The 15,339-nt window shown below is 34.0% G+C and overlaps 1 protein-coding gene and 1 long non-coding RNA gene across 2 annotated transcripts; one reads left to right on the forward strand and one right to left on the reverse strand.

Moving 5' to 3' along the window:
- Window positions 1-1,292: 1,292 nt before the first annotated feature.
- Window positions 1,293-8,894, reverse strand: LOC134857228 (uncharacterized). Its single transcript, XR_010164887.1, has 4 exons — window positions 8,791-8,894; window positions 5,134-5,233; window positions 4,753-4,904; window positions 1,293-1,395 (listed from the first exon to the last, which is right to left on the reverse strand). It is a non-coding gene; the product is annotated as an uncharacterized LOC134857228 (long non-coding RNA).
- A 1,966-nt stretch (window positions 8,895-10,860) lies between these two features.
- On the forward strand, window positions 10,861-14,935 carry LOC134840710 (loricrin-like). Its single transcript, XM_063856704.1, has 3 exons — window positions 10,861-12,558; window positions 14,411-14,532; window positions 14,740-14,935. The coding sequence occupies exons 1-3, from the start codon at window positions 10,861-10,863 to the stop codon at window positions 14,933-14,935; spliced, it is 2,016 nt and encodes a 671-aa protein (XP_063712774.1).
- The last annotated feature ends 404 nt before the right edge of the window (window positions 14,936-15,339 follow it).

The following is a 15,339-nucleotide window of genomic DNA, read 5'->3' on the forward strand; positions in this document are numbered from 1 at the left end:
AAAGCGTTGGCTAATATACAAATTTGAAACATCGTGCTTAGCAGTTTTCAAGTCATATCAAAGAAATAAGTTTTTCCTTATTTTTTTCCTCGGTTGAATTTTGTTCAGTATGCATCTTTTTTTGTTTTACTTTTTACCACTAAAGAGGGAGCATCTGCTTTTAGCTTGACAATTAATTGTGGGAGTTTTTTCACTTACCGCAAGAATCTTACCATTAATATAAAGGATTCGTTATGAAGTATGTGTGTTTAGATGAACCAAAAAAAATCAAAATTTATCTTGTTCGGATAATTAATTAATGACAGAAAACTTATAATCTATTTTTCGGGTAAAATTGTGTCTTGATATCTTTTGACAAATTAAAAATTTTTATTCTTTTAACATAGCCAATCAAAGATTGGAAAAGAGTAATGATCGCAAGTAAACATAAAAAAAACACTAACTCTTTTTTTAAAAAAAACTTCAATTTTCGAATTTCAAAGAAAAAAATGGATGCTCTTCAAGCTCTTTGAATTTCTAGATTTATAATTGGCGGTTTTTGATAACATTAAGCCAATTTGAGAAAACTGGATCAAAAAGTTAAACTTTGATTTCGCTGGGAAACCTGATAGTTAAATTCCACTTTCGAAAATAGAAATCGTTCACGTTTTTTCGCGCCATTTCCTCATTCGTTTTTGGAGAGTGCTATTTACGTCAATTTCAGCAGATGAATTTCAATTGAGCTCAAAAAGTGCATTATACATAAGTTCATCAATATTTTAAGACTTCAGCAAGACCTATATAAAAGTCTTCACTACATTTATTACTCTTAATAATCAATCCTCAGAGACTTTACTATAAAAACTATAATCAATCAGAAATTATGATTTTAAATTTTTGTTTCTTAAACTCTGATACTAAAAAAATGTGATTATGATTATTTATCAGTCATTTAAACATCTAAATTTGGCACTTATAATTGATTATAATTTTTTAAAAGTACAATTATATTTGTATATTACTTGAAAATTTTGTTTCTACGGATTATATTTTGTTGTTTTGTTTTTGTGAGAAATAAAGCTATCAATCAAAAATATGCTACTTGATATCTTTTCATGTTTTGAAATTTTTATGGCAGACGAACTTCATGCTAGTCGAGCGTTCACCGCTATATTGAGCTGATGACTTTGTTTTACCAGTTTTTATTAAAGAAAACTGTTTCGATTTGGTTGTCCTGCTGATCAGGTTATTGGGTAATCAAATCAAGGTTTGAAGTTACCTTCAAGTAGACCAGGTGCATCTCTTTTATATGACGTTCGTTCAAATGGAACATCTTGTGAATGAATTCCATTGGCGAGAGACCGTTTTTCTGACCATTAATCAAGTATTGGTTGACCTGGTAGGAGCAACAGCCATCTAAAATACATGAGCAGACTTGAACTTTGATTAATTTGTTGAAATATTTGTCAAAAGCCAAATAGCGTAAAAACTGTTTGCGAAAAATAGTTTTATACAACTTATAATTGATCTATTACATAATAAAAAGGCAACAAGACTTGATTTTGCGAAGTAAAATTTCGCCGTTCAAGTATAGTAGGTTCAATAATAAGAAATAGAGTGCTCGAGTACAAAACAGAGCAATGCCTTGAAAAAACGAGTCTAAAGCTAGTACACAAAGTTTCTCATAAGAATGTAGAAAAACGTTAAGCTTCTTTTGATTTTTTTCAAGCCAACGCCTTGAAAAAACGGACAGTCGGAAAAAAAACAAGTCTAAAGCTAGTACACGAAGTTTCTCATAAGAATGTAGAAAAACGTTAAACTTCTTTTGATTTTTTTCAAGGCAACGCCTTGAAAAAACTGACAGTCGGAAAAAAAAGTCTAAAGCTAGTACACAAAGTTTCTCATAAGAATGTAGAAAAACGTTAATCTTCTTTTGATTTTTTTTCATGTTAATATCTAGCAAAGCCTTCTAGCAACCAAAAAAGATTAATTCAGAAAGCTTTAAAATTTTGTTACTTGAAAAACCGGAAAAAGTTGCACTGGACATAGATGTAGCATTTTTAATTTCAACTCTTATTTCTCGTTGAAGTTTTGACACATGATACGCTTAGGTTTTAGCAAAATTTTGTAATTCAACAATGAGGAAAAATTTTCTTAAGTTCTTTGTAAAAGGAAATTGACAAAAGTTGGGAAAATCAAAATTACAATAACTTCAATCGTTCTTTTTCAGGCCAAACATCAACACTAAAAATCAACAGAATAGCAGAAACCAAATTTTTGTTTTAATGGTACATAATTTATTTGGTAAAAAATCAGTAAAATTCGTATGTAAACTGTAAGAATTTTGTTTAAGACTTGGGTTAGTCTCAAAATAATCTGTGTAAAATAAGTAAATAGCTTAAAATAATCTGTAACTAAACTGTATCTATTCTGCATGCAATTAAAAGATAAATTGCCATTAATCCGGGTTGATGTCCATTAATCCGGGTTGACCAAAAGACCAAACCGGGTAGGAGCAACAGCCATCTAAAATACATGAGCAGACTTGAACTTTGATTAATTTGTTGAAATATTTGTCAAAAGCCAAATAGCGTAAAAACTGTTTGCGAAAAATAGTTTTATACAACTTATAATTGATCTATTACATAATAAAAAGGCAACAAGACTTGATTTTGCGAAGTAAAATTTCGCCGTTCAAGTATAGTAGGTTCAATAATAAGAAATAGAGTGCTCGAGTACAAAACAGAGCAACGCCTTGAAAAAACGGTCAGCTGGAAAAAAAAACAAGTCTAAAGCTAGTACACAAAGTTTCTCATAAGAATGTAGAAAAACGTTAAGCTTCTTTTGATTTTTTTCAAGCCAACGCCTTGAAAAAACGGACAGTCGGAAAAAAAAAGTCTAAAGCTAGTACACAAAGTTTCTCATAAGAATGTAGAAAAACGTTAATCTTCTTTTGATTTTTTTTAATGTTAATATCTAGCAAAGCCTTCTAGCAACCAAAAAAGATTAATTCAGAAAGCTTTAAAATTTTGTTACTTGAAAAACCGGAAAAAGTTGCACTGGACATAGATGTAGCATTTTTAATTTCAACTCTTATTTCTCGTTGAAGTTTTGACACATGATACGCTTAGGTTTTAGCAAAATTTTGTAATTCAACAATGAGGAAAAATTTTCTTAAGTTCTTTGTAAAAGGAAATTGACAAAAGTTGGGAAAATCAAAATTACAATAACTTCAATCGTTCTTTTCCAGGCCAAACATCAACACTAAAAATCAACAGATTAGCAGAAACCAAATTTTTGTTTCAATGGTACATAATTTATTTGGTAAAAAATCAGTGAAATTCGTATGTAAACTGTAAGAACTTTGTTTAAGACTTGGGTTAGTCTCAAAATAATCTGTGTAAAATAAGTAAATAGCTTAAAATAATCTGTAACTAAACTGTATCTATTCTGCATGCAATTAAAAGATAAATTGCCATTAATCCGGGTTGATGTCCAATAATCCGGGTTGACCAAAAGTGCGAGTCATACAATTTTTAAATATGGAAAAATGCCAATTATACACTTTTAATGCAATTCCATAGTTACAGAAAATTGCATGAAAGTTCTATGATTACATTTTTCTTAAATAGAAATTTTATGACTAGCATTTTTCTATAAACCAAAATTTTTTTTTTTTTTAGATTTGAATTTCTCAAAGTTGTTTGGTTGTGTTTGTAACCAAAAACAAGTTACAAAAACCTTGGTTATTCAAAATTAGAGTAACCAAAGGTTTGAACGTCTCGCAATAAAACTGCATTGGCAACGGCCTGAAATGTCTTAGTTTTGTCTTACACAATTAATATGACGAAAGTATCAAAATTTTAAATTTTAGCAAAAGTTTTCAACAATAATTATTTCTAAAAACGGATGTTTTAAATTATCAGACATTGATCAAGGCATACATAAATATGCCATACAAAAAAAATTTTTGAGCGTTTTCGAAAAAATTATTAAGCGAAAAGGAAAACAATTCAATATTAGGGTATCAAGGACCAAGTTATGCACACAAAAAATTAGTTTTTGCATGCAGCCTTTGTTTTTGGAAAATGTTCGTTTGCATAAAAAATTCAATTTGCGGCTGAAAAAAAATCAAAAAAAATTATGAGGCAATTTCAAAATTACGCCATCAAAAAGATGCTATTCATATAATTTAGATATATGAAAACTGTTTGATAAGCATTTTTGTGACAAAAAGTTTTTTTTTAATATGATACACCGAAAACAAGAAAAAAATTTTGAAAATTTGATGACACCAATTTATCAAAATTTATGCAATTTGTATGACTCGTTTTTTTTTGATAGACTTAGTTAATAGAATTGTATGATTAGCATTTTTGGTCTATGGAGGTCAACCCGGGAATCTTCCGACTTTCAAAAAAAATTGCGAAACATTATGCTTGGGGTGGTTTTTTATCTGAAAATCTGTTTATGCGTATCTGAAAATCTGTTTATTTAAGTATTTTGGTGCCCGAAAGTCAAATGTCAAAAAAGTTCAAAACCTGTGTTCAATTTTTGTGCATTTATGTGGAGTTGAACATCGCTAATTTATAAATTTTTGGAAAACACACAATATGTTGAGTTTTATAGGATTCGATAGCGGCGGGTTAAAATGTCCGTTAAGTTGAGCAAATGTGGGATTTAATATGTTGCCACAATCACTCACAACAAAGCAACAGGTTATTTTTCGCACTGATTAAGAAAACTGTGTTATAGATTTTGTTTCTAACTCACTGTTTTCCTTGTCCTCATCTCTAAAAGAGTACCAATTGATCTCATGGTTGTAGCGGTTGACGATTTTGTAAAATTCTTCAGTGTCATTTTGTTGCGGCAACCGATTGCTATACTTTGTTGTAGATCGAAAACCCATCAGGCAAAAATAATAACTGAAAGCAAACAAAAACTATATTATGTCCGTCTCATGCTAATTTGTAGGCCAAAAATAACCTTGCGCACTTTCAGGATTGTGAAAACTAATATGTAGTTCACACGCTTTTGATCTTTCCAAAACTCCGTGATCACAAAACTAACTGAAGAATTTCCCGACAATTGGTAAAAATCTGCGATTGACCTATTAAATTCTTCTTTCTTTTTTAAAATAAAAAGGTCACGAACCTATATTTTCTGCACTGCTTTCCCAGATCATCATCGTCGTAAGAAAACACAAAGTCCAAAGATTCTCTAATTTCTGCTCTAGTTGCGTTTTTGACAAAAACTGGAAAAAAAAATAGCATAATACATTCATTCGTTCGTTTTTCTACAGTTTTTTTTTGTTTCTGAATCAGGAATAAAATCAAATTTTTATAATTTTTATATCGTTTTTTCCCCAAAAATCTCTGCTCAAAGGGCTGTATTATGCCAAATCAATCAAACAGCTCAGACATAAAAACAAGTATAGACTTTTAAGTGAAAAAAGTAGAAACTCAATCAGAGAGTTTTTCTTTTTTTTTCAGCAATATGAGCAAAAAATACTCACACAATTGTTTAAGTAATGTGACAACCTTTAAAAAGTAAGCAAGTAACAAAACTGCTCTTGATGAAATTGAGCTTCAACAACTGAGTAAGGCTTGTAAGCTATAGGAGATTTAGGGGGGAAGGTGGACACCCTCGAGAAGTTCCTAGATCCGCGCCTGTGCTTAGAAAACTCTTTTTTGATCAAAATATGTTCTTTGTTTGTGAGAGCTCACATATGAAAAAACTTGCTCTCAAAAACAATTTTGACGACCAAAAAAAGTCGAGAAGTTATTCCGAAATGTTTATTTGAAAATCCCCCCCTTCGAGAAAGTCCTAGATCCGCCCTTTTTTGTAAGAAGGTAAAATATTGACCCAAGTTTGACTATTATTCAGAGTTGTTTAAGATATAAACATTTTTTTGGTCTTTCATTGGACGCTGTCAATGTAAGAACCACCAAAAACTTTTGAAACCGAGCTCCTCCGGTTAAACTTTTACTCACCCGGGAACTTTACGCAAAAAATTTGGTAAATTTTGAATCAAGGTTTCCAAGAAGACATTAACTGTTATTTGAAATACGCAAACTGGCAAGGCAAAAAAAGTCGAATCAAACTCATGTTCAGTCAACTTGAAAATCTTGCCAAGATCTTCAAGATTCTTGAAAATTTATCAAAGATAGCAAAGAAAAGTTAAAATAATTCGGGCTTTTTCCCAGGTACCTAAGCGTCCAAACTAAACGACTTCAAAAACATGTACGCTCGACAGAGGAATTTGATTTTTGTGCAATCTTGAAAATATCTTCAAGATTCTTCAAGGTTTTTCGAAGATTCTTAAATGTATAAAAAAATAAGTTCCTTAATTTTTTTTCGAAAACAATTAATAGCAAATTAATGAGTCTGAATTAATTCCCCGAAACTGCATTAAAATACCAAAACAATGTAAATCTCAAAGAAAAATACTTAAGAATAATTTTAAGATTAATTTTGTGGTTTTTGTAGATTTTTTGCAGATCTTTTTAAATAATTTAGACCTTCTATTTTTTTGAAGTTAAACTCAGAAAAGATCTAGAAAAAACTATAAATTTCATTAACAATTTGCAACCTTGTTGATGTTGATCTAAAGAAAAATTCAGGATTTCTATTTGGTAACCAAAAAATTTTAGAGGCTATTTACTTTATCTGTTGGAATTTGTTTGGTCACTTGTTTTGTTTCAATTTCATCGACAAAATTCCATGTGTTCCATGATATCCTAAAGTGCTTGAATTGACCCAGATTTGTTTCGCATTTCACGGAAATGATCATACTTACTGTACTGGCACTCACGGGTTTTTACAAAATTTCAATTTTTACACTTTTTTGTGTTCCATGATATCTCAAAATGCATAAACTGCCCCGAATTCAATTCCCATTTCACGGAAATGATCATTCTCTCTGATTCTTATAATGTTTTCAATGATTGTGCTAATTATCCATTGAACTTGAAATCATCGGTATTTTCTAAATTTTTCTCTTTTGAAATTTTTAAAATTTTTTAATCGTGAAATTTTGAAATTTTTGCAATTTTTCAAGACAAAAAACTGATGGTTTCAAGTTAATTTTTTTGATTCGTAGGCGCTGAATTTGGTGAAATAAATTACTGTATCTGTATCTGTTTGCCTAAAATTGCTTCAAGGCTGATAATCACCAGAAATTTTTATATTATCATTTGATTTTTTATAATCATAATTAGTCTAATTTTTAAGTGTTTCACAATTGAGTTTTAAAACCGAAAGGTCTGGAGAATTTTAAACTTTTTTTCCAGAAAATTTTAGATTAATCTTCAACAAGAAGGCCGAAAATTTTGTTGAATTCTCGGAAAAACTTGAATGTAGAATGGCCCCATATTCCTCGTAAACCGTCAAAAAAATTTAAATATTGTTTGCTATCTTTGTTTTTTCTTCAAGTATCTTTGAGTTTTCTTGAAGAATCTTTGATATCTTCCAAGATTCTTGGGCAAGAACTTGCCAGAACAGCCAAGATTTTTTGAAAGATTTAACCAAAATTCTACCATTTTTTTCAAAGATTTCAAAGATTGATGGACTAAGGAAGCCAAAGTAATTTTGAATGATGGACTAAGGAAGCCAAAGTAATTTTGAAAAAAGGTAATCCTTGAAAAGAATTTCATTCAACATTTTTCCTATCATTCAGCGATGTTTGATTATTTGGTTACAAAATCAAGGATGTTATGCTTTTATGATGAAATTTAAGGCTGTCAAAAATATTTTCCTGTCAATTGATCAATATTTCTATATCTAATATTTATACTAAGCCATGGACACTTGAAATCTGGTTTATTATTTCAAATTTAAAACTTGCACCATTCCTAATTTTCTTTGATTGTAACAAATTGCATTGTAGTTTGAAGTTATTAGCATAAGTAAAATAATTTTGTTGCTCATTTTTTCCTCTCGGTGAGTTCTTCTCTGTATAAATTTCGACAATCTCTACAGGGAGGTTGGCAAAAAAGCTAGTCATACAATTCTCATACTAAGGCTTATACATTTCGCCCAATTTAAAAATTTCATGAAAACTCCATGACTTACATTCTCCCCTAAATAGTAATTGCATGGCTAGCATTTTTCCATAAGGAAGTTGTATGTTCATAAAAGATAAAAGGCTAAGAAGATTTTAAAAAAGTATAAATAATGAAAAACAGGCAAAATACGGGCTAATCAATACTACCAAAGATATGAAAAAATTGTACATTTTTGCAAAAATTCCGGAAGTTTTTTCTATGATTTCAACAAAAAACTTTAATCAAATAACTGAGTTTTATGCATAATCGATTGGTTTTTTTTGGTAATGATGACAGTTTTAATACTTGTTTTACCAATCAGCTTATGAAAAATAAAGACTTTTGGTTTTTCTGCTCTTGAATTTTTTCTGCTAATAGACTATTTTCTTGTCGCTCCACCTCCATAAACCTCAAACTACCTTAAAAATTCAAATTTCAAATTTTTTGCATTTTGAGCGGATTCTGTGAGAGGTTGACAATAATTTATTGCGGGAACCGTAACGTGATTTTTAATTTTTTTTATTGTATTGGGTTCTACAAACAATTAACTAAACGTTTTAATCCACAAAACAGCATTTGTGGAATCCAGAACACTTTGGAACTCAAAAACAAATATAATTTCAGTACAAAATTCAGTACAAAAAACAAACAAATTAAAAAACATTCACGTTTTCAAAGTAAAATCACGTTTTTGTAGGCTAATAAGCAATTTGATGCGTAACGAACGTATCTTTTTACTCGCTCGATATCAGACAAAAAAACTTACTGATCCAAATTAGTGCGAGAAGAGCGGACCACCGGTTCATTGTAACAAAGTCTCAAGGTTCATTATAAGTTTGACTATTTGAGCAGAATAAATATTATCAAAACAATATCAAATAAATTTAGCTCCAAAATTCAGTAAAACAATTCATGGAAAGGTCAACTTTCAATTGAGTTCGTTGGATTACCATTATTAAATAATAAGAAATATAGTTTATGAAAAAACTCATTAATCCAGTAAAATCTCAAATAAGAGTGCATGCAAAAAAAATAAACTATAGGCTTGATAAAATATTTCGATTTGAAGAGCTCTTCACGTTTACAAAATCTCTTCTTAAACCACAAAATTTTGAAACTAAAGCTAGATTGTAGTTGCCCGCTTTGACAAAAAAAATTGCAATCACTTTTTTAGATAAAATAAATAATGTCTCTTAATTGGTTTGAATCGATTTTAATCGACCCAATTCGTTTTATTATACAGATTTTACACAGATTTTTTGATCATCAGTTATGAGTAAACTTGAGAAGCTAATTATAATTTAAGTCTTTCAGTTCAGATTTTTTTTTGCTGATGCATGACCTGAAAAAATGCATCTCCATTTTTGTCATGCACATTTTTTGCTGCAAAAACTATTTGTCTCAAAGTTAAGCATTTATGTTTTAAATCTGAGGCAAACAACTGCCTCTTACGATTGTAAATCACTGTAAGATTGACATAGGTTTTTTGAGCACAAAATTTGCTCATAAATGTTAATCAAACAATCAATACAATAACCTTGCGGCTACAAAATTTACTTTTGTATGACCGAAAAAAAAATCAGTATAAATCAGCCTTGGATCATTTTCAGCAGAGACGGTACTTATTATGGCAGATTTACGCGTATTTGGTTGAAATGCAATTTCGCGTTTTATACCGCGTTTGTTGAGACACAAGGCAAGTCAGCCGCGTTTTTCAACGCGTTTTTCTAGAAATGATGCGAACTGTTGTTTGGTGAAACGGATATTCGGATACACGAAAATGAAATTTTTTTGAAGACTGTGGTTGGGAAGTTTTGTGCTACTTGCACAGTAACCGGTTACTCTTATTGTTCTGATCATTGAAAATAGGGAAAAACTTTGGATTCGGGTGTGTTTTTGTTTTTTTTTGCAAAATCAGCTACCACAAATAATCATGGGACAGGGTTGAGTGATATATCATGTTAAAGCCCTTTCAGTCGTGATTCAAACGACGTTATGAAATCTCAAAAAATTCTCGCAACGTCGAGAAAAAACTAGTTGGAAAATTTTGACTAGCTATTTAATAAGGTAGTTAGTAACTGCAATATCTTATGTAAGTTTAATTGGCTCTTTTTCCTTCCCCCCCCCCCCCACCAGGGAAGGAAAAAGAGCCGTTTAATTTAAGATGTGAAAACTTATTTTACTCAAGTATAGTCAGGTAGACTTTTAGCGAAATTTTCATCCCCCCCCTCTGCAAAATTTTACAAATGAAAAATTTGTTCACATCATTCGATTGTTATGAAAATTGGCATACGGACTAATAAGGCCATGGCAAACATATTTGGTCTCCATAATTAACCTTGTAAAACCACTCGTTACACGGTAAAACTGATGCTTGTGTGAGATGGGGAGGGGGGGGGGGAAGGAAAAAAACCCGAGCCATTTTCAGGGAAGTTGGAACCAGAATTAGGTTCAAGATTTGTAGAAATTGGAATTAAGGGCAATAATTTTAAGTTTTTGTGTCAACTTTGTGTCCTGAAAAGCCAAAAAAAAACTATTATGACAAAGTTTCATGCAAAGCTCGCACAATTTAGGGGATGGGGTGGTTTCCGATACAAAGCCTCCACATGCCAAATTTGAAAGCAATCGAACGATCTTACTAGTAGTTTCGAGAGAGGTGAAAAAAGAGCCGGGTGCTAGCTTAACTTGGGGATTGAGAGAATGCGTTTTTACAGAAAAATCGATTTTAATTTCCATAATCACTGCTTTTAACCACACGTGCGTTTTACTCATTTTGCAGTTCATCTGGCAAACTTCATTCACATCAAACGAACGCGTGAGTCCGAATTGGCAGAAAATGAGCAAGAAACTGAGTAGTCTGTTCAGCAAGAAGAAAAGCGGAGGAAGTGGATCGGCGCCTGAGGGAGGAGGAGGTGCTGCTGATGACTTATCAACGGGGGGAGCAGGAATGGGATCCAAGTCAGCAGGAGGCTCCTTAGGTGGATCCGGTCTTGATGACCCAGGAGCTGGGGGAGGTGGAGGTTCCCTGTCAAAAGGCGGATCTTTGGGTGGATCTGGACTCGACGGTGGTGGTGGGGGTTCGTTAGGAGGCGGGGGATCTGGTTTGGATGGAGGTGGGGGTTCTGGTTTGGATGGAGGCGGTGGTTCTTTAGGAGGTGGTGGGGGATCTTTATCAAAAGGTGGATCACTAGGTGGTGATGGATCTGGTTTGGACGGAGGCGGAGGGTCTTTAGGAGGTGGTGGGGGATCTTTATCAAAAGGTGGATCCCTAGGAGGTGGCGGGGGATCTTTATCAAAAGGTGGATCCCTAGGAGGTGGTGGTGGATCTTTATCAAAAGGTGGATCCCTAGGAGAAGGTGGGGGATCTTTGGGAGGTGGTGGGGGATCTTTAGGTGGAGCGGGATCGGGATTGGATGACAAAGCGGGGGGATCATTGTCTAAAGGTGGATCTGGTCTGGATGGTGGGGGATCGCTGTCCAAAGGAGGCTCACTTGGAGGAGGTGGTTCTGGTCTAGATGGTGGAGGTGGATCGCTATCTGGAGGAGGTTCGTTGTCCAAAGGAGGATCCTTGAGCGGCGGTGGAACTTCTCTTGCTCCCGGTGGCTCAAAAGGAGGAAGCAAAGCTTTCGGAGGAGGAAGCTTCAGTGCTAAAATTTCGAAATCAAAACCTGGATCACTATCTCAAGGTGGAAAAGGCTCTCTAGGAGGAGAGGGATCATTGGGAGGAGGAGGATCGCTCGGTGGAAGCAAGGACTTAGGAGGCTCTCAAACACTAGGAGGAAGCAAAGATCTTGGTGGAAGTCAATCTTTAGGTGGTAGCAAAGACCCCGGAGGCAGTCAGTCTTTAGGAGGATCGAAAATGTCCTTAACTCCTGGCGGCGAATCAATGGGCGGCGGGGGATCCAAATTGGGCGGTGGCTCAATGACTGAGGGCGGGAAAGATTCTATTCAACCAGTTAATACTAGAAGAATGGACGAACCAAAGCGAGGTGCAAACATCATCACAGGTCCCAATGGACAAGCCGTCGCTGCTGAAGACTACAAGGAGCATTGTGCACATGAATTGACCTTCAAAATTGGAGATAAGCTAAATATAATTCAGTACACTGAAGATCCTAAATGGGCAGTTGCCCGAACTGCCAATGGTCGAAAAGGGTTAGTTCCTGTGAGTCATTTTGAAAGGGCTCCCGCTGCGGCTCTTGAGTCTATGCAGGTGTATCTCGGAAACTTATCAAAACCGAAAGCCGAAGAGATGCTACGTACGGAACCCTACGCTGACGGAAAATTTCTCGTTCGTGAGAACCCACAATACCAGGGGGAAGTAACGTTGTCGGTTGCTTTCTCGGATCGTACTTCGGGTGCGCAGAAGTTCGCCCACTACCGAGTCGCTAAAGACGAGATGGGGATGGTATTCGTGGCCGAAGAAAAGAAGTTTACGAGTGTGCGACAGCTGATCGACTTCTACATGAATCAGCAGTCGGGTCTAGTGACCAAGCTGGGCATATGGTTCAAAACTCATACCGACAAGAAAAAAGTTAGAATACTTGATTGATTTTTCTACTTTCTGCCTAAATTTTTTGTTTTCAGTTTGAAGCTTCGATATATGGCTAAAATTAGCCAAAACTATTTAAAATAAAATTCTTTTTCCAAGTCTATCAAAAATGTCAAACATCTGAAAATGCAGTTGATAAACTCACAAGCTACAGGAGGAGACCACAACCTATTTCAATTGTAGTTTAAAAAATTCAAAGTACCCTGGTTTACCAAAAATGCTTGTCATGCAATTTTCATAAATGGAAAAATGCGAATCATACACTTTTCACGCAATTCCATAAATACAGAAAATAGCATGAAAAGTCTATGATTAGTGATGTTTCATATATGGAAATTGTATGACTAGCATTTTCTTATAAACGAAAAAAAAAGATTTTTTTTTTTGAAAACTTAATTTCTCAAATTTTTTGAAATGTTTTCGTAACCGAAGACAAGTGACAAAAAGCATGGTTTACTCGGCACTAGAGTCACAAAAGGTTCGATCGTCTCGCTTTTACAATGCATTGGAAACGACCTGAATTGTATCAGAGTTTTACACAAATGATATACTGAAAGCATCAAACTTTTAAATTTTGTCAAAAAATTCAACGATCAAGGCATACATAAACATGCCATACAAAACAAATTATTTTTAGCGCTTTTGAAAAAAAGCAATCGAGAGAAACGTAAGAAAAATCTCCATTTTTTTAAATATAAAATTCGATTTGCGGTTTAAAAAAAAATAATTTTTTTTGGAGCAACTTCAAAATCCTTTGGAAACGTTTTTGTTGTCGCAGTCAAAAAACGCTTGTCATACAATTTCCATATATGGAAATTATTTGATCAGTTTTTTTTCTCATAATTTTTCTTTTTTAATTAGAGGGTACACCGACTTGTATGCCAAAACAAGAAAAAATTTCTTTGAAAATTCGATGACACCATTTCAGCAAAATGTATGAAATTTGTATAAATAGTATTTTTTGGAAGATTTAGTTTATGGAATTGTATGATTAGCATTTTTGGTCCACCCGTGCAAGCAGCGCCTTGAGTTACGAAAAACTTTAAGGCTTTTGATTAGTAGGCATATTGCGGTCAGCAGGCATATTAGTAGGCATATTTTTTGTGAGATCAGAAAATCAGTCGTCTTTCTCTGGGGCTAATCTCATGACATAAAGAATGGATGCATAACATTTCTCATCCAATCAATGTCCTTTAAGTTGTTCAAAGTTGGTTGATTTTTTTGCTTCGTTCTTTCGAATTTATGAACACTCAATTCTGATTGGCTGATACAATTTCGGGCATTCAGACCGTCAAGTACAAGGGACTACTAGGTCTTTGTCTCCTTCAAAACTTCAAATCGTGTTTTTTGACTGTGGAGTTTGATTAACTGTTTCGATTTTCGGTGATGAAGGGGCTCTTGACTGTAACCTCGGTTACTATGATAATTTTTGCCTTCTGATTATCAATTTTTAAGTCCCAAAAAGAAGCAGAAACAGCTTTCAAGATATAAAAGTGGGGCATTTTTTTTTCGGCTCTTGTTACTCCCCCATCCCCCACCTTGCACGATCATCAATTTTATGGTGTTATGGTGTACACAGTGACGAGTGGGCGTAGAAGGTTAATTATGTAGACTAAAACTTTTGTCATTGCCTATTTAGTCCTCGAGTCAACTTTGATAACAATCGGACAATGTGAAAATTTTTTAGTTATGTTAAAATTCTCCGTCATGGGGGGGGGAGTTTGTATGATTAGTATTTTTTCGAAGATTTAGTTTATGGAATTGTATTGATTAGCGTTTTTAGACTATTGAGGTCAACGCGGGTCGTAGGAAAAATAGCTGTTTTTTTTTGCAGAACGCGACGATAGAGCGTGGCGAGGTGCAGACTGAGGCGGAGATAGGGAGAGGCCACTATGGGAAAGTGTACAAGGGCAGGTACCAGACGAAAGAAGCCGCAATCAAAATACTTCATAACAGGTCAACTTTTTGGCAATTTTTTTTTCAAAGTTGAGACGTCGAGTAACAGGAAAAATACGAAGAGTTTTTGATGATAGCAAAATACTAACTAGCTCATCACTTACAAAATTAATAAAAACTTGTCAACAAAACTCTGACAAGTTAATTAAGGACTGCTTAAAAAATGTGACTCATTCTCGTGAAACGAGCAAATAATATCTGATTTAGATCGGCTGAAAATGCGGTGGTGGAGGACGGAGGCCGAATGGCAAGTGTGGACCACCCGAACGTCGTCAAGTACTTCGGGTTTGTGCAGGACGAGATCTTCTGGGTGGTGATGGAGTACTGTTCCAAGGGCAGTCTCCTAGAGATCCTAAAGGGGTCCAAACCCCCTCCTGATAAACTGAACACGGTACTCGTTTGAAGCTGATTGATTTAACACGGCTAGTTTCTGCAGTTGTTTATTATAAAATATCTCTCTCGCTTAACGAAAACTGCAGATGAACTTTTGTTCTTAAGTACTTGTTAGTGGGTTTACCAGGTTAAAGAAGTGGTTTGCAGTAGCCGGAGAGAGTTTTTCGTGAAAGTTATGGGAAAAGAAGGTCGGAATTGATGGGCGATTCCATGAAAAAAAATGGCTTGGGCGGAAAGAATGTTAATGGAGCTCAATTTAAAACTCACATAACCCAACAATTTTTTTTTTGGTTTTCTGCGAACTGCAGAAGAGCTTTCTAAGGCTTTTAGGTAACATATACGAATTTGTAATTAGGGTCAAGTCAAAAAAGGCTTTTTATAGCAAAGCTTCGTCAAAGCATATATAATGAGACC

Source organism: Symsagittifera roscoffensis, chromosome 1 (assembly GCF_963678635.1).
Source record: "Symsagittifera roscoffensis chromosome 1, txSymRosc1.1, whole genome shotgun sequence".
NCBI lineage: Eukaryota > Metazoa > Xenacoelomorpha > Acoela > Convolutidae > Symsagittifera > Symsagittifera roscoffensis.